This window comes from Salmo trutta, chromosome 37, assembly GCF_901001165.1.
Source record: "Salmo trutta chromosome 37, fSalTru1.1, whole genome shotgun sequence".
Taxonomy (NCBI): Eukaryota; Metazoa; Chordata; class Actinopteri; order Salmoniformes; family Salmonidae; genus Salmo; species Salmo trutta.
The window spans coordinates 6649763-6664826 of NC_042993.1; the positions used below are offsets into that span (position 1 = coordinate 6649763).

Genomic DNA, 15064 nt, shown 5'->3' on the forward strand with positions numbered 1-15064 from the left:
GGAATTTTGAAAAATGTATCTTACACACACACACACACACACAAGCTGTAGCTGCATCCCCTCCCAAGAAACTGTTTGGGGAGACCAGGCTTTGTGAGGTGAACTTGAACACTAACAACTTGTAACCCCTGGTTAGTGGGGTAGAGAACAGTGTAACTTGTAACCCCTGGTTAGTGAGGTAGAGAACAGTGTAACTTGGAACCCCTGGTTAATGAGGTAGAGAACAGTGTAACTTGGAACCCAGGTTAATGAGGTAGAGAACAGTGTAACCCTGGTTAATGAGGTAGAGAACAATGTAACTTGGAACCCTGGCTAATGAGGTAGAGAACAGTGGAACCCTGGTTAATGAGGTAGAGAACAGTGTAACCCTGGTTAATGATGTAGAGAACAGTGTAACTTGGAACCCAGGTTAATGAGGTAGAGAACAGTGTAACCCAGGTTAATGAGGTAGAGAACAGTGTAACCCAGGTTAATGAGGTAGAGAACAGTGTAACCCTGGTTAATGACGTAGAGAAGAGTGTAACTTGGAACCCAGGTTAATGAGGTAGAGAACAGTGTAACCCAGGTTAATGAGGTAGAGAACAGTGTAACTTGGAACCCAGGTTAATGAGGTAGAGAACAGTGTAACCCTGGTTAATGAGGTAGAGAACAATGTAACTTGGAACCCTGGCTAATGAGGTAGAGAACAGTGGAACCCTGGTTAATGAGGTAGAGAACAGTGTAACCCTGGTTAATGAGGTAGAGAACAGTGTAACTTGGAACCCAGGTTAATGAGGTAGAGAACAGTGTAACTTGGAACCCAGGTTAATGAGGTAGAGAACAGTGTAACCCTGGTTAATGAGGTAGAGAAGAATGTGAGAATGTAATGTGTTAGCTGCGCCCCCACCCCACCCTAGTTCCAGCTCTAACTACATTACTGTGGATTAGCCTGCAGCTCTGGCCTCCACTAATTTAATAGAGCCTGCTCTTTCACTCCCCCCCTTCATTCTTTCTCACACTCACTCACTCATTCTCTGTAGAACACTACAACTCTTTCACTAATTCACATAATCACACAGTTGGTACAGGCAGACCCAACCTCCATGTTCCCCTTCCGCTACTTTCTCCTAACCTCCATACTTCTCTAAAGTAATATATTTACTTGTGTTTTGTTATACATCATGATCATGTTCCCCCTAAGCTGTGTGTGGGTGCTCCACTTCCCAGGACTGCCTTGCAGAAGAAATACCAGCCTGCGCAGAGACTCACGAGATTGAACTTCACTCTGCTAGTTTCCCTGTTAGTTTACACCAACGTTTCCCTCTACTGTAGGAATTGTGACCAAATGGACATTTTTAAATGCAACATAATGAAATAAACCTAACTATGCAAGACTGTCTGAGATTGTTTTAGGCAGATCGCATCAGAGGAGGATTCTATTCCATTGACCAGCACGAGTGGTCGTGAGTAGATGCGCTTGTTTTGAGATCAAAGCGAAGAGCCACATGTGCACATTTGTTCATGTCCTTTGCTAATTAGTGCGTTGTTAGCCAAGTTATAGCAATTTCTGGTCAGCAATGGGGAGTGATAAGTGATTGCTTCCTACAAGAGCACAAAACAGATTCACTTCTAGCCATCTTTGAAAAGCCAGTCAGGTAAAGAGTTTTTTTATATCTTAAAGGGGCAGTGATGTATTTTGAGATGGGCTTGGATAAGCTACGTAGTCAATAGGCAGATGGTAGCATACATTTTTGTCTGACTCTGTAATAATGGTAATAATATGAGTTCTGTTATACTCACAGACATCATTCAAACAGTTTTAGAAACTTCAGAGTGTTTTCTATCCAAATCCACTAATAATATGCAAATATTTGACTCTGGGCCCAAGTATTAGGCAGTTTACTCTGGGCACGCTTTTCATCCAAAAAGGAAAATACTGCCCCCTATACCTGTATCATAGACACCACACAGTGGCTGCTACTGTAGGCTCTATCGTAGACACCACACAGTGGCTGCTACTGTAGGCTGTATCGTAGACACCACAGTAGCTGCTACTGTAGGCTGTATCATAGAACACCACACAGTGGCTGCTACTGTAGGCTGTATCATAGACACCACACAGTGGCTGCTACTGTAGGCTGTATCATAGACACCACACAGTGGCTGCTACTGTAGGCTGTATCATAGACACCACACAGTGGCTGCTACTGTAGGCTGTATCATAGACACCACAGTAGCTGCTACTGTAGGCTGTATCATAGAACACCACACAGTAGCTGCTACTGTAGGCTGTATCATAGACATCACACAGTGGCTGCTACTGTAGGCTGTATCATAGACATCACACAGTGGCTGCTACTGTAGGCTGTATCATAGACACCACACAGTGGCTGCTACTGTAGGCTGTATCATAGACACCACAGTAGCTGCTACTGTAGGCTGTATCATAGAACACCACACAGTGGCTGCTACTGTAGGCTGTATCATAGACACCACAGTAGCTGCTACTGTAGGCTGTATCATAGAACACCACACAGTGGCTGCTACTGTAGGCTGTATCATAGACATCACACAGTGGCTGCTACTGTAGGCTGTATCATAGACATCACACAGTGGCTGCTACTGTAGGCTGTATCGTAGAACACCACACAGTGGCTGCTACTGTAGGCTGTATCGTAGACATCACACAGTGGCTGCTACTGTAGGCTGTATCGTAGAACACCACACAGTGGCTGCTACTGTAGGCTGTATCATAGAACACCACACAGTGGCTGCTACTGTAGGCTGTATCATAGAACACCACACAGTGGCTGCTACTGTAGGCTGTATCATAGACACCACACAGTGGCTGCTACTCTAGGCTGTATCATAGAACACCACACAGTAGCTGCTACTGTAGGCTGTATCATAGACACCACACAGTGGCTGCTACTGTAGGCTGTATCATAGACACCACAGTAGCTGCTACTGTAGGCTGTATCGTAGAACAGCTATTTATATGTTAAAATGTTATGGGATGCATTTTCCCATAATGCTAGGGCACTGTGACAATGGTCCTATGTACTCTGTCACATAAATCTAAAACCTTTGATAAAGGACCACACATGGTTTATGAGAAGAACATTTATTTATTGATGATATTGTGGGGCAGTGATGTTCTTTATGTTGGTCGATCATCCGTGAACGAGAAGTATTGTTTTTTGTTGTGTCTCCCGATTTTTAATATAGGCTCTTTCTGGTCATACATTTGGTGATACCAAGTTCTAGATACAATGGGATATTGTTTACAAATTAAAACGTGAAGGTAGATGGTCAGAAATGTGTATGATTACATTGTATGTCCTCGTTTTGAAGAGGGTTCTGTTCATAGTTAATGAATGGTATGGGTGGCGCGGTAGGAGCTTAAACCCGGGTTGACGTACGTTTTGCTCAGTTGGTAGAGCATAGTGTTTGCAACGCCAGGGTTGTGGGTTCGACTCCCACGGGGGACCAGTACGAAAAGAAAAAAAAAAAATGAAATGTATGCATTCACTACTGTAAGTCGCTCTGGATAAGAGCGTCTGCTAAATGACTAAAATGTAAATGTTAAATGTAAAAATGTTTTTATATCCCAGATAGTATTTATGCTATGATGCGGTGTTTCCCAGCCCTGGTCCTCCAGGTCCCCCAACAGTAAACGTTGTTGTAACCCTGGACAAACGCCTCATTCAGGTGTGCTTGTCCAGGATTACAATAAGAGTGGACTGGAGGACCAGGCTGTATCACAACTGGCTGTGATTGGGAGTCCCATAGGGTGGTGCACAATTGGCCCAGCATCGTCCGGGTTTGGCTGGGGTAGGCCGTCCATTGTAAATAAGAATTTGTTCTTAACTGATTTGCCTAGTTAAATAAAGGTTACACATAAGAAGCCTGTCCTCTCATTGTTTGTGGGACAGGACAGGGGACAGGTCATCTTGCTGCCGGGTTTTGTTTGAAGAGCTCTATTTGATCCAGTTTATTATTTTCTAAATACTTGTACATTTCGTCGGCTGTTATTATCTTCACTTGCAAATAAAAAGTGTCACTCTGGGCAAAAAATAATGTTCTGCCTTGTTGCCTCATCACTGTAAAATCCTACCGCCGGGTCTCACAGTCACTCTGGTAGGACTGCATTATGATCCAATGGGCACGGTAGCCTACTTGGCCACGGTTAAACTAACTTAAAGCGGGTACAGCCTCGGTGTTCACAGTAAACGCATAACTGAAATTTGCTCAGTGCCGGAAATAATTTGAGGCAGGGAACATTGATCATGAGCCTGCCTAAGAGCCTAGTCTCACAAGTCAGACGATTGTTTCTGAAATGTGAAAGACTGGAAATAGTGAGTTTTGGTCTCTAACTACTGGTTGTCTATAGTGGGAGGTAACAGGTGTTGACGTCAAACTGTATTGGTCACGTGCTACGTAGACCAGGTTTAGACTAACAGTGAAATGTTTAATTACAGGCCCTTCCTAACCACACAGAGAAAATAATAATAGAAAAGTAAAAGACATAATAATAAATCCACAATGAGTAACGTTAACTTGTCTATATTCAAGGGGCACCAGTTGTGAGTAGATATGTACGGGTACGGGGTAGGCCTACATAGTAATTGATGTGCACTGTGTCTCAGTGGAGACCTTGGCAGCCTGCAGGAGACCTGACCCCAGCCAGCGGCAGTGTTATGAAGACAATTGTTTATCTACTGGCTGTGTGCGTTCGTGGCCCAGGGACTCCTCCTACTGCGCAGAACATTACAGCTGACAACCCAGAGGTGCTAATGGAAACCACAGAGGAAAACCTCTGACCTGAATGTTATTTATTCCTAGGAACGCCCAGAGATACAGTAAAGATGTTAGCTGGAAGCCTGGAACAATAACGATTTTAGTTATATTATTAGGGTTGTTGTGTGTCTGTCATTCATGTAAATGGAAGGAACTAAGTACTTTTATACAGGAAACCCTGCAGGGGTATCAGTTGAGTATCACAGACCTTCCTTAGCTGATCCAGAGAGGAACTGGGGGGATTAGGTAGTGTTTCTCTCTATGCTATGCTTCCTATGCTAGGCTCACAGCTCACCTTTAAGTGTGGCACCCATAGCATGGGACAATTTTATTTGGGGAGGTCACAACTTAAGTCTTCAGAGATTTATCACTGCTAAAAACTCCCCATGGCTCATAATAGGGAAAGCATTTGAAGACACAGGCCCCCACTCACAAATACTAGGTATTTAGTGTGATTTATGTATTTTTAATTCCCCCATTGAGCTTAGTGGGCTATGCCATATTACATGTATGTGACAGGGGTGTGATGAAGACCCACCATGCTGTAGTCCTCACCTCCCTCCTGGTCCATTTATCTGCTCTGTCCAGACTGACGTCAGTAGTATGCCATCCAGAACGGTTTAACGCTCCCAGCTCTCAAAAGATAAAGAGCAGGCTACATGTCCTTCTCCTTTTTTAGCCTTCTCTCCTTTCCCCATGTCCTGACAACGAGCAGCGGGTCTTAGGCAGTGACGTCCTTTCTATCCATTCTTAGCTGCTGTCAGAACGGCACGTAACTCGTCCATTAATTTAACGCTTCAGGTATGGCCACTTGACACGGCAGAAATTGAGAGGAGGATAAGGGGGAAGGTTTACCATTGTGTGTGACGTACGTAAACAACAGACAGGAAGACGTGTGTGTGGGGGGGGGGCACATTCTGTGACGGTAACTAAAGGGTGGCTGAAGTGTATGAAAACAACTGCATTTGTCTCATGCCATTTTGGGCCTGTAAAGAAAGGCGGTCTAAAGATTGTAGAATGCTGAAATCAATCAATATGAATTACGAAGAACCGTATTGACAATTCAGATTTTTAAATGCACAGTGTATATACCCAGCCCAACTGCAGATAAGACTATTATACATGGTAGACCGTGATTGACCATGTCTCTCTCTACCCTGTTTCCAGGTCACAGAGCGGTCTATGTGGGTGTCCATGTTCCTCTGGGCAGAGAGACCAAACGGAGGCACCATCGCCACCGCGGCCACAGACACCACCGCAAGAGGAGAGACCGCTCGGACCGTGAAGATGGACGAGAGTCTCCTTCCTATGGTAGCTAAGACCAGTTCACTCTCTCACCTCAACGTCTGCTTCATTCACTGTCCTCAGATCAGCTCTATTGCCATATCTCCATTCTCCAGCCCTGTTTCCTATACCAAACCTTTTACTGTCCTTTTTCCACTAATATTCCCCTTGGTTGTACTACATTACCCATCTTCCACCTGTACCCCCTGTGTTTCAGACACCCCTTCCCAGCGGGTACAATTCATCCTGGGGACAGAGGATGATGATGAAGAGCACATGCCCCACGACCTGTTCACTGAGCTGGACGAGCTGTTCTTCCGGGACGGACACGTCTACGAGTGGAGGGAGACAGCCAGGCACGACGCACACCCTTCCTCACTACTCCTAGTGGCTGTTTCCTCATCCAACCACATCAACAACTCCTTTAATCGTGTGTGTGTGTGTGTGTGTGTGTGTGTGTGTGTGTGTAGGTGGTTAAAGTTTGAGGAAGACGTGGAGGATGGAGGGGAGCGTTGGAGTAAGCCCTACGTAGCCACGCTGTCTCTACACAGCCTCTTCGAGCTCCGCAGCTGCATCCTCAACGGCACTGTCATGTTGGACATGAGAGCTAACAGTATTGAGGAGATCGCAGGTGAGTGTGTATGTATGTCTCTGCAGACATTTTACTGTGTGTGTGCGTGAGTCTGAAAGTTGAATGTGTTGAATAAAGCATGTAACTGTTGAATAAAGCATGCAGTCTACCCTGTACACCCCCATAGACATGGTGATAGACAGCATGGTGGCGTCAGCTCAGCTGGAGGAGGGGTTGAGGCAGAAGGTGAGGGAGGCCATGTTGAAGAGACACCACCACCAGAACGAGAAGAAGCTCAGCAACCGCATCCCTCTGGTGCGCTCCTTCGCTGACATCGGCAAGAAACAATCTGACCCACACCTGCTTGAGAGAAACGGTGAGGGCCCTCTCTGCACCTCGCCTTTTTCCTCTTCTGCTCTTTATCCCCTCATTTCAGCTCTTCTATAAAATAATGGTTTATTTACACCCTTTTTTACTGCAGTTTAGCCGTGTTTTGACAGATTGAATATATGTACTATGCACATGTTCTTTTATGAAGTGGGTTGGGTCTTTTTAAAGAGGTGTCAATTGGCTGAGGTAATTGAGTGACAAGACGATGGGCAAGATCTGATTGGTGCATGGGCCTTTTACTGGCATGTGATTTTCCCATCATGACTGTTCTTGAACACTGCAGTGATGAGTCTGAGTTTGTTTTGTGCACTGGATTGTGTTTTCTCCTGGAAATATGGTTTTGTGAATAGGTTTTTGTGTTGAACTGTTGTAATAGGCTAATAGTTAATAACTTAAAACCAAAGTAAATCTGTGCACATGCCATCATGTAGAAATTAAATCACAGTTGAAGATTATTGGTCAGCTTCCCCTTGCTTGTGATTGGTCCGTTTGAGTGACCTATAGTATATCCTTATTAAAGTGTGATGTAACCGCGGCATTTATTGCGTTTCTGTAACATTGTTGCAAAAGGTTGCTAAACAATGTTTTTGTGTGTGTTCTGAACATGTCCGCTGCTGTTTGTGGGCAGTTGGCATTATGACAGATGTTAATTGATCTTGACTTAATCTCTCCTGGTTTACTGCGGCTCCATGTACGTTGTGCAAATGTTCCATGTGACGTTTTGGGATGTACTGAATATGCCCCTGCTCTTTGTCTTTGACTTCCACTAACAAGACACTTCCAAGGCCTGGGCTTCGTAGCATGAAGAGCATCGTTCCCAACACACATTTAGGATTTCTACCCTTCTTGATTTATTTTTCCCTCTCCCTCTTTCCTTTTTCCATCCTGTCTTCTCTCCTTTCCCAACTACCCTTGCCCCCTCCAAAGGAAGTCTATCCACCTCCCGCCCCTCCCTCCTCAAGGGAGTCCAGGGGGTCTCAGTTCCTCAGCCGCTTCCTGCTCAGCGCCAGCGCCCCCTCCTCCCCCCCTTAGCACCCGCCAGAACACCCCTCCTCTGACTCACCCAGACCCACCCCTCCCTGCCTGTCCTCCACCTCTCTGACTGACCCAGGCCTAGACCCAGAGATTGGGTTAGCAGCTGGTGAGGGTAGGAGCTGGAGTATCCCCAGTGTGGTGGTCCATGCTCCAGATGTGGAGGAACTGAGGCTCCAGTCCTGTCTAGTCAAGGACCACAAGGAGGAGTTTGAGGGTGCAGACCCTGCCTGCCTGGTGCAGCTCCTCCCCCCACCTCCAGCAGGTTAAATATCCTGCAAATAGCATGAAACCCTCGCTCCACACCTTCTTCACCTTACATAATCTGACCCCTCTCGGTCCTTAACATTGTATGTGTCTGTCTGTGTACGTGATTACTTGTGAAGCACTTAAAGAGTACATTTCATCAAAATAAAACCAGATGTTTTAGGCTTAGTTCTAGTGAAACACGGCAATTCTGGTCTTCATTTCCAGAGTTAGTTGCAAAAGGGCTATATTTTGTTATTTTGATTTACTATTAATCTCATTCACCCCAGCGGTTACATCACACCTTGAGAAGGTTCCTCTACGTCATCTCAAGGGAGCGGTTCGGTATGAAATACACTCCCTTCTGGATGTGCTTGGTGGTACCACCTCGAGGCTTACTATTAAAAACGGGTGACCGCATGCCTTATTTGGCAATGGTCTTGGTAAGTGGAGTGTGCCAATATATATTTTGCATGACGCTTCCTTGACTAGACTACTGACGTTACACAAAATTCTTGACCAAATTCAACGTTTTTGCTTACCGTTTCATGCATCTTTTACGAAGAAAAAAAAAACATGTAGGCTATGAGGATTATACGTTTATTTGTAGCTACATCCATTGTTACAAGAAATAGATGACAATGGCTCATAGTTCAATGGTTGTGAGTTCTAATCCCACATGGGGCAGAGATATGTGTACAGTTGAAGTTGGAAGTTTACATACATTTAGGTTGAAGTCATTAAAACTCGTTTTTCAACCAGTCCACACATTTCTTATTAACAAACTATAGTTTTGGAAAGTCGGTTAGGACATCTACTTTGTGCATGATTATTTCACTTATAATTCACTGTACCACAGTTCCAGTGGGTCAGAAATTTACATTAAGTTGACTGCCTTTAAACAGAAAATTCCAGAAAATGATGTCATGGATTTAGAAGCATCTGATAGGCTAATTGACATAATTTGAGTCAATTGGAGGTGTACCTGTGGATGCATTTCAAGGCCTACCTTCAAACTCAATGCCTCTTTGCTTGACATCATGGCAAAATCAAAAGAAATCAGCCAAGACCTCAGAAAAGAATTTGAAGACCTCCACAAGTCTGGTTCATCCTTGGGAGCAATTTCCAAACGCCTGAAGGTACCACGTTCATCTGTACAAACAATAGTATGCAAGTATAAACACCATGGGACCACGCAGCCATCGTACTGCTCAGGAAGGAGATGCGTTCTCTCTCCTAGAGATGAACGTACTTTGGTGCGAAAAGTGCAAATGAATCTCAGAACAACAGCAAAGGACCTTGTGAAGATGCTGGAGGAAACGGGTACAAAAGTATCTATATCCACAGTAAAACGAGTCCTATATTGACATAACCTGAAAGGCCACTCAGCAAGGAAGAAGCCACTGCTCCAAAACCGCCATAAAAAAACCTGACTCCGGTTTGCAACAGCACATAGGGACAAAGATTGTACTTTTTGGAGAAATGTCCTCTGGTCTGATGAAACAAAAATAGACTGTTTGGCCATAATGACCATTGTTATGTTTGGAGGAAAAAGGGGGGTGCTTGCAAGCCGAAGAACACCATCCCAACTGTGAAGCACGGGGGTGGCAGCATCATGTTGTGGGGGTGCTTTGCTGCAGCAGGGACAGGTGCACTTCACCAAATAGATGACATCATGAGAAGGAAAATGATGTGGCTATATTGAAGCAACATCTCAAGACATCAGTCAGGAAGTTAAAGCTTGATTGCAAATGGGTCTTCCAAATGGACAATGACCCCAAGCATACTTCCAAAGTTGTGGCAAAATGGCTTAAGGACAACATCAAGTTGTTCCATCAAGTTCATATTTATATATATATATATATATATATATATATATAAAAAACATTTTACATTGGGGCGTGACGTTCAGAAAATGTATTCACCCCAAAATTTCCGGTGAATGGGCACCATAATTTACAGAAATACTCATCATAAACGTTGACAAAATATATAACTAATTAAAGAAGTATAGATGAACTATTCCTTTATGCAACCGCTTTGTCAGATTTCAAAATAACTTTATGGAGAAAGCACATTGTTCAATATTCTGAGTACTGAGCCCCAAGCTATTTAGTTAGCCGTGCAGCCACGGCATCCACAAAACGCTGAAATATGTTAAAAATATTATCTTACCTTTGCTGATCTTTGGCTGAATGCACTCGGAAGGTGTCCCACTTCCACAAGAAATGTTCATTTGTTCGATAAAGTCCATAATTTATGTCGAAATAAATCTGTTTTGATGGCGCGTCCAGATCACCATTCCAAAATGCATCTATCCACCGTCGACGAAAAGTTATAAAGTTCCCTCAGCGTTTGTAGAAACATGTCAAACCATGTTCACAATCAATCTTTAGGGTGTTTTTAACGTAGAATTTCGATAATATTCCAACCGGACAATAGCAGATTAATTACAGAATAAAAATACAAATGGCTAGCCCTGCAAGAGCGCGCACGAGGTACGTCAATGACCCCAGCCCGACCACTGACACTGACACTTCCTACGGCTCCCATAGGCTCTCAGAACCCGGGAAAAAGCTGAATGATATCGAGGCAACCCCAGGCTGAAACACATTATCGCGTTTGGAAAGTGGCCGATCAGAGGGCCGTCAGACTAAGGCTCGTGCACGAGGGGATCCCATGCTTTTACTTTCTCTCTCGTTGAATGTAAACAGGCTTTGCCGGTCGGAATATTATCGCTTTTTTACGAGAAAAGTGGCATAAAAATTGATTTTAAACAGCGGTTGACATGCTTCGAAGTACGGTAATGGAATATTTAGAATTTTTTTGTCACGAAATGCGCCATGCTCGTAACCCTTCTTTACCATTCGGATAGTGTCTTGAACGCATGAACAAAACGGCGCTATTTGGATATAACTATGGATTATTTGGGACCAAACCAACATTTGTTATTGAAGTAGAAGTCCTGGGAGTGCATTCTGACGAAGACCGCAAAGGTAATAACATTTTATTTATAGTAAATCTGACTTTGGTGAATGCTAAACTTGCTGGGTGTCTAAATAGCTAGCCCTGTGATGCCGGGCTATCTACTTAGAATATTGCAAAATGTGCTTTCACCGAAAAGCTATTTTAAAATCGGACATATCGAGTGCATAGAGGAGTTCTGTATCTATAATTCTTAAAATAATTGTTATGTTTTTTGTGAACGTTTATCGTGAGTAATTTAGTAAATTCACCGGAAGTGTTCGGTGGGAATGCTAGTCACATGCTAGTCACCTGCTAATGTAAAAAGCTGGTTTTTGATATAAGTATGAACTTGATTGAACAGACATGCATGTATTGTATAACATAATGTCCTAAGATTGTCATCTGATGAAGATCATCAAAGGTTAGTGCTGCATTTAGCTGTGGTTTGGGTTTATGTGACATTATATGCTAGCTTGAAAAATGGGTGTCTGATTATTTCTGGCTGGGTACTCTGCTGACATAATCTAATGTTTTGCTTTCGTTGTAAAGCCTTTTTGAAATCGGACAGTGTGATTAGATTAACGAGAGTCTTGTCTTTAAAATGCTGTAAAATAGTCATATGTTTGAGAAATTGAAGTAATAGCATTTCTAAGGTATTTGAATAACGCGCCACGGGATTCAACTGGCTGTTGAGTGTCCCACCTAGCCCAGAGAGGTTAAGAAGCAGGGGATTGACGCAGACAGGCAGGGCCCCATTGGAGCACATTCCACCAACTAATCTCCCTCTGAAACCTTTCTGTCCAACTCCAGCCTCCGTAGGGTTGGTCCTGTGAACACAGAGGATGTCTATGGGTGTCTACCTAATTGACCCCCCCCCCCCCCCCCCCCCCCACTGTTTAGTTATTTCAACCATCTCTAATGACTTTGTGTTGTGATACGTGGAGTTTCTCACCCAGCATGTACAGAGCAGCTGCATGTCTGAACAAACTCTCAAACTCACTGAGTCACACATACATAGCCCCCCCGCTCTCCTTCTCAGACACATAATTGTGTACGTCTACAAATTGTACCAATTCCCCATTCATATGGCCATACACACAGTTCATTTTTACTGTTCAATTGACCAATGGTTTCTTCTACCCCTTCCTCCCCTTGGGCAGGCCTCCTGGCGTCCCCCCAGTCAGCTCCTGGGAACCTGGAGAACAGTAAACCGAGTGAGAGCCGCATCAACGGAGGAAGCAGAGAGAACAGCACTGTGGACTTCAGCAAGGTAACGTCTCTCCTCCCACTGCTGAGCAGTGTGTAGACCCACGGTCACGAGGACAGACAAATGGAGCTCTGCTACCCTACCCGGGCCAGACATTATACATTGGGTTAGGCCCGAGTAGGGCCTTATTTTTTATCATTAACTAGGGTACAGGCAGGGCTCGTGTATCACTAAATTGATCACAAACATTTTGAAGCTGCCATTTGCTCATGCTCTGCTGTGCAATAGTCATATCTGACAACGATCATAACATGGTGTCAGAAGTGCCTCAACCTCATCAAATATAAGACAGGAGAGATTATTTCACAGAAAATAATGTTCCTTGAGTTTTGTTAGTGACAAAGTAGCTAACTTCTCTGTCATGTCTCGTCATTGAGCAGCCCTAGCAGAGCCATTGCTATGGATACTCCCTCAGAGCCGCCATGAGCAGAGTGCATGCAGAGCGAGCTGCGTGCAGGGTGAGACTGACAGAGCAGCTAATGGATTTACTAATGGAGGAAGTTATTTTTGGTTTCGGTCAGGGACGGGACTTTAGTTTGGTTGAAGCAATCGGGCCTGGGTAGGACCTGAACGTCACAGCATAGGAAGGGCACGGGCTTAAAATTCATGCCTATGCAGGGCTCTACAGAGAAATCAATATGGCAGCCGCTGGCTTCAAAGCCTCTGATTGGCCAATACATAGCATCAGAAATCCAGGGTTTATACAGTGCATTCAATAAGATTTCAGATCCCTTGACTTTTTCCACAATTTGTTACGTTACAACCTTATTCTACAATGATTTTTTTTTTTTTAACACCTCAATCTACACACAGTACCCCATAAAGTACCCCATAATGACAAAGCAAAAACAGGTTTTTAGAAATAAAATAACTGAAATCACATTTTACATAAGTAAGTATTCAGACCCTTTACTCAGTACTTTGTTGAAGCACTTTTGTCATTGATTACAGCCTCAAGTCTTCTTGGGTATGACACTGCAGATCCTCTCAAGCTCTATTTTCAGAGATGTTCGATCGGGTTCAAATCGGGGCTCTGGGTGGGCCACTCAAGGACATTCAGAGACTTGTCCCGAAGCCACTCCTACATTGTCTTGGCTGTGTGCTTAGGGTCGTTGTCCTCTTGGAAGGTGAACCGTCACCCCAGTTCGAGGTCCCGAGCGCTTTGGAGCAGGTTTTCATCAAAGATTTATTTCCTTTGATCCCAACTAGTCTCCCAGTCCCTGCCTCTGAAAAACATCCCCACAGCATGATGCTGCCACCACCATGCTTCACCGTAGGGGATGGTTCCAGGTTTCTTCCAGACATGACACTTGGCATTCAGGCCAAAGAGTTCAATCTTGGTTTCATCAGACCAGAGAATCTTGTTTCTCTTTGTTTGAGAGTCATTTAGTTGTCTTTTGGCAAACTCCAAGCGGACTGTCATGCCTTTTACTGAGGAGTGGCTTCTGTCTGGCCACTCTACGATAAAGTCCTGATTTGGTGGAGTGCTGCAGACATGGGAGAACCTTCCAGAAGGACAACCATCTCCACAGAGAAACTCTGGAGCTCTGTCAGAGTGACCATCGGGTTCTTGGACCAAGGCCCTTTTCCCCCCCGATTGCTCAGTTTTGGCCGGGCGGCCAGCTCTAGGAAGAGTCTTGGTTCCAAACTCCTTCCATTTAAGAATGATGGAGGCCACTGTGTTCTTGTGGACCTTCAATGCTGCAGAAATGTTTTGGTACCCTTCCCCAGATCTGTGTCTCAACCTAATCCTGTCTCGGAGCTCTACAGACAATTCCTTCGACCTCATTGCTTGGTTTTTGCTCTGACCTGCACTGCCAACTGTGGGACCTTATATAGACAGGTGTGTGCCTTTCCAAATCATGTCCAATCAATTGAATTTACCACAGGTGGACTCCAATCAAGTTGTAGAAACATTTCAAAGATGAATTTCTAAAAACCTGTTTTCGCGTGGTCATTTTGGGGTATTGTGTGTAGATTGAGGTAAATAATGAATTAAACGTGACAAGTGGAAAAGGTCAAGGGGTCAGATATACAATGCATTCAGACTGTATTCAATCTCATTTGAAATAACACATGGTGGTCCTGGATACTGAACAAAGGGACTGGTTTCCGCTCCTTGGGGGACTGATGGGTATGAGAACAGTGTATTATGAGGATGATGTTATAAAAAGAGGTGACATCATGGATCCAGATTGAACCCTAGCTGAGTGAGCTGAGCTTGTGGTGTGATCTGAATTAAGTTGTGCCCCTGTTTGCCCCGCCCTCAGCAGACTTGCCACTGTAGTTGTGGTTCCCGGGGCGGGGGTGCCTGGAGGCCTGCAGTAAGTCCTCTCTCCTGTCAATCACTGGCCCTGGCCAATCAGTGCTGTTGTGTTGTCCTTGGCTGATCCATGAGACTGTGTTGTACCGTGACGTGACTGTACATCACATGTTACCTGCCAGTGTCGTGTGTGTGTGACTGCAGTGTTGTGACTGTGTTGATCTGTCTGTAGTGGTCCGACCGTGGTTCAGAGAATCTGATGTTT

At 44.5% G+C, this 15064-nt stretch overlaps 1 protein-coding gene across 1 annotated transcript in view; it reads left to right on the forward strand.

Annotated features, from left to right (window-relative positions):
- LOC115176761 (sodium bicarbonate cotransporter 3) overlaps positions 1–15064 on the forward strand; it is an 87274-nt gene that overhangs the window by 27977 nt on the left and 44233 nt on the right. The window contains exons 3-7 of the mRNA XM_029737037.1: positions 5947–6090; positions 6281–6419; positions 6534–6694; positions 6822–7010; positions 12430–12539. Coding sequence (XP_029592897.1) covers positions 5947–6090; positions 6281–6419; positions 6534–6694; positions 6822–7010; positions 12430–12539 — 743 coding nt within the window. The remainder of the gene's footprint in view (positions 1–5946; positions 6091–6280; positions 6420–6533; positions 6695–6821; positions 7011–12429; positions 12540–15064) is intronic.